The 3,211-nt window shown below is 45.7% G+C and overlaps 1 protein-coding gene and 1 long non-coding RNA gene across 2 annotated transcripts in view; both read left to right on the top strand.

The window, feature by feature from the left end:
- The first annotated feature begins 6 nt into the window (after positions 1–6).
- GDA (guanine deaminase) overlaps positions 7–3,211 on the top strand; it is a 70,997-nt gene continuing 67,792 nt past the window's right edge. Inside the window, exon 1 of the mRNA XM_006765278.2 lies at positions 7–168. Within this exon, the coding sequence (XP_006765341.1) occupies positions 46–168 (123 nt within the window). The 5' untranslated portion in view covers positions 7–45. The remainder of the gene's footprint in view (positions 169–3,211) is intronic.
- LOC107183319 overlaps positions 625–3,211 on the top strand; it is a 16,962-nt gene continuing 14,375 nt past the window's right edge. The window contains exon 1 of the long non-coding RNA XR_001514100.1: positions 625–751. This is a non-coding gene — a long non-coding RNA (uncharacterized LOC107183319). The remainder of the gene's footprint in view (positions 752–3,211) is intronic.

Raw genomic sequence — 3,211 nt, 5'->3', positions numbered from 1 at the left:
GCCCGGGGCGCCCCTCTCCACCCCGCGCTGCCCTCGGCCGCTGACATGTGTGCCGCCGGGATGCCGCTCCTGTCGCACATCTTCCGAGGGACGTTCGTCCACTCCACCTGGACCTGCCCCATGGAGGTGCTGCGGGATCACCTCCTGGGAGTGAGCGACAGCGGCAAAGTAAGCGGGCGCGGGGTCTGGCGCAGCCCGACGGGCGGGCGGGTGGAAGGAGCGGCGCCCGGTGCCCTGCGAGCCCAGAGCTCGCTCCGTGCAGAGCGAGTGCCAGCCCCGGAGTAGAACTCGAGGGCTTGGCCGCGGGGGGAGCCGGAAGACTCCTGGCGGGCCCGGGAGGAGCGTGTTCCTAGAAGCCAAACAGGTGTCCCAGAAGCCGGGAGCCCTTGGGCGACAGCCGTCCAGGCTGTCGAGGAAGGGGAGCGAGGCTGTGCCCTCGCAAATCCTAAGAGATTGTTACTAGACTAGAACCTTGTCTATCAGGCGCCTGGCTTAGGCTAGGCGCTTTGTAAATGTCTCATGAAAGGAATAACAGAAGAGGGGAAATTTGATCAGTGTTCTTAGTCCTCTCAGTGCATAGAATCAGCAAAGTACTAATTTCATTCATGTGATCATTCCACAGACAGTATGCTTACTAATGACTCAAACTAAACTTGGAATCCTAAAAGGAGAGTCTGCAGAAATTATCCACCCCACTCCCCCAACACACACCCAGAGCCATTTGCATCACAGCAAGCAGTTCCATTTTAAGGTGCAAAATGTCTCCTACCCGTGTATCTTCCACACTTCCTTTTCCAAAGTCAGGTTTCTACAAACAACACGGGGAACTTGATGTCTGCTATTTACTGTTCCATATGCATCGGTGCTCACTGTAGTGGTGTGGCCAGTTTGATAAGTGAAAGGCATTCCATTTGTTTAGAAGGAAAAAACTAAGATGGGGATGGGATATTTTTAAGCTTTCCCCCACCAGTTTGTTTAGGAAAAGTACAGGTATTGTGACTTGTCAGCTTGAAGATGCTATTCCTGACTAAAAATTCTTCCGAGTCAGTGAGAGTTTTAAATAATGACTCTTACATTTGGGGATAACTAGACCTTGTTTTCTTATGGTGCTTAAAAAAAAAAATTCTCTGTGCGTATTCAGGGAGCCTGCTCTGGTATTTCCAAGGTGATTGAACTCTCAGAGCTGCTCCAAATGGGGAGATTCCCATAAACCCCCAGACTGATGCACTATTGCCTTGAGTACTTTACCCCCAAAGTTTCAGGGAACTCTTAGGCTCAAGGAAAGTCCCAGGAAACCAATGAACAGAGACTGCTAAGCTGGGGAAAGGCCAGAGGAGTTTGCCTAACCACAAGGAGCTGTTCAACTCTTAGGGTTCTTTTTTTTTTTAATTAATTTCCCATATCCTGAATTTTAATTGGTAGGGTAGCAGGCAACAAAGTGAGTTTGAGGACTGGATTTAACCAGTGGAGAGGAATAAGAAAAGAAAGTAATTTATCTAAAAAAAAGTTACCTTTGCTAGGTGTTGTACAGAAGAAGAATCAAAGAGAATCTCAAACATGCAATTAGTAGTTGAGTCAGGAAGTCTATCCTATCTAGGGGACATACTGAAGTAATATATTTAGAAAAATGCCATTTCCCCACAAAATAACATTAACTAGGAGTTGAATGCAAAGGTGAGTTCATTAAGTGGCTTCAATTTGTGGTGTAAAATGCCCCCATCACTGAATTGGTAACTGTTGACAGCTCTGCTCTGAAGTACAAAGCAGTTGATTTCTGACTGCATACAGGGATAATGTGCCATCGATATGTCAAGACTTGATTTCCCTCATTTTCAAAGTGCGAATGCCTCTCCTTTAGAGCTGCTGGGATATTATCTTATTTACTTAAAAATTATATCTCCATGAAATAAATCTGAGGAATCATCATGGTCTTTACATTTTTACTGAGCTCTGAGAGCTGTTCTCACACCGTGGGATGAATCAGAGCCATTGAGGGGTGCTTGTGACAGTGCTGGGTCCTGGGCATCATCCTCTGAGAAGGTGAATCTGTAGGCCTGGAGGGGGCCCCAGGAAGTGGCATTCCAACAACAGGCCCTGGAGGTTCCAACCCAGGTCATGGGTGGATTACATGTTGGGTAACCACAGTAAGTAGGTTGTGTGATAGGATCAGTTGTGTCTGGTCTTGGGAGCTTAGTTCTCCACTTTGAGCTCAGTCCTGGGGTAGCATCTCAGAGAGAGGGGACATGACTTCCTCTGTCCCTCTCTCTCTCCCTTCTAGACCTCATCCCTTATTTCATATAAATTCATTTTGGCTCAAAGAATGGCAATGACTCACTACTTTTAGTGTGTTAATTAAAGCTCATTCAAAATTAGGTTAATTAAAATTAATTCTCTAGTCAATATTTTATTATGGGGCATTTTGAATTCAGAGTTAGTTTTTCTACTCAAGTGACATGTAGCTTTTCAAAAGAAAGACCCAGCCTGTATAATTCATTTGCAGATATTTAATTAATCGTGAGACACTGTGTGCTCACATATTACTAAACTGCCTGATTCCACATGCAGCAGGGTCAGGTTGACTTTAAAGATACATAAAGATGCTTTTGGTCTTTTAAAATATTTTTATTGATTTCATAGAGGAAGGGAGAGGGAGAGAGAGATAGAAACATCAATGATGAGAGAGAATCATTGATCGGCTGCCTCCTGCACTCCCCACACTGGGGCTCAAGCCTGCAATCTGGGCATGTGCCCCAACAGGGAATTGAACTGTGACCTCCGGGTTCATAGATTGACACTCAGCCACTGAGCCACACCTGCCAGGGAAGCTTTTGGCCTTTTAATGAACACTTACATGGAGGCAAGAGCAAGAAAAAGAATCATTTGGAGGTAATGTCCTGGGGTAGCAGGAGAAAGTCCTGTGGAGAAACAGAGACCTGGGTTCAAGTTCGGTCTTTACCGTTTACCTGCTCACTTACAACCTATGTGAATTTGATTAAGTTATTAACAATTTATTTCTAAGTAACCTTTTTTTAAAAAATATATTTTTATCGATTTTTTACAGAGAGGAAGGGAGAGAGATAGAGAGTTAGAAACATCGATGAGAGAGAAACATCGATCAGCTGCCTCCTGCACATCTCCCACTGGGGATGTGCCCGCAACCCAGGTACATGCCCTTGACCAGAATCGAACCTGGGACCTTTCAGTCTGCAGG

The sequence above is a fragment of the Myotis davidii genome, unplaced genomic scaffold, assembly GCF_000327345.1.
Source record: "Myotis davidii unplaced genomic scaffold, ASM32734v1 scaffold616, whole genome shotgun sequence".
NCBI classification, from domain to species: Eukaryota; Metazoa; Chordata; class Mammalia; order Chiroptera; family Vespertilionidae; genus Myotis; species Myotis davidii.
Note: the sequence above shows the minus strand (reverse complement) of the source record. Positions and strands in the feature narration are given on the sequence as shown.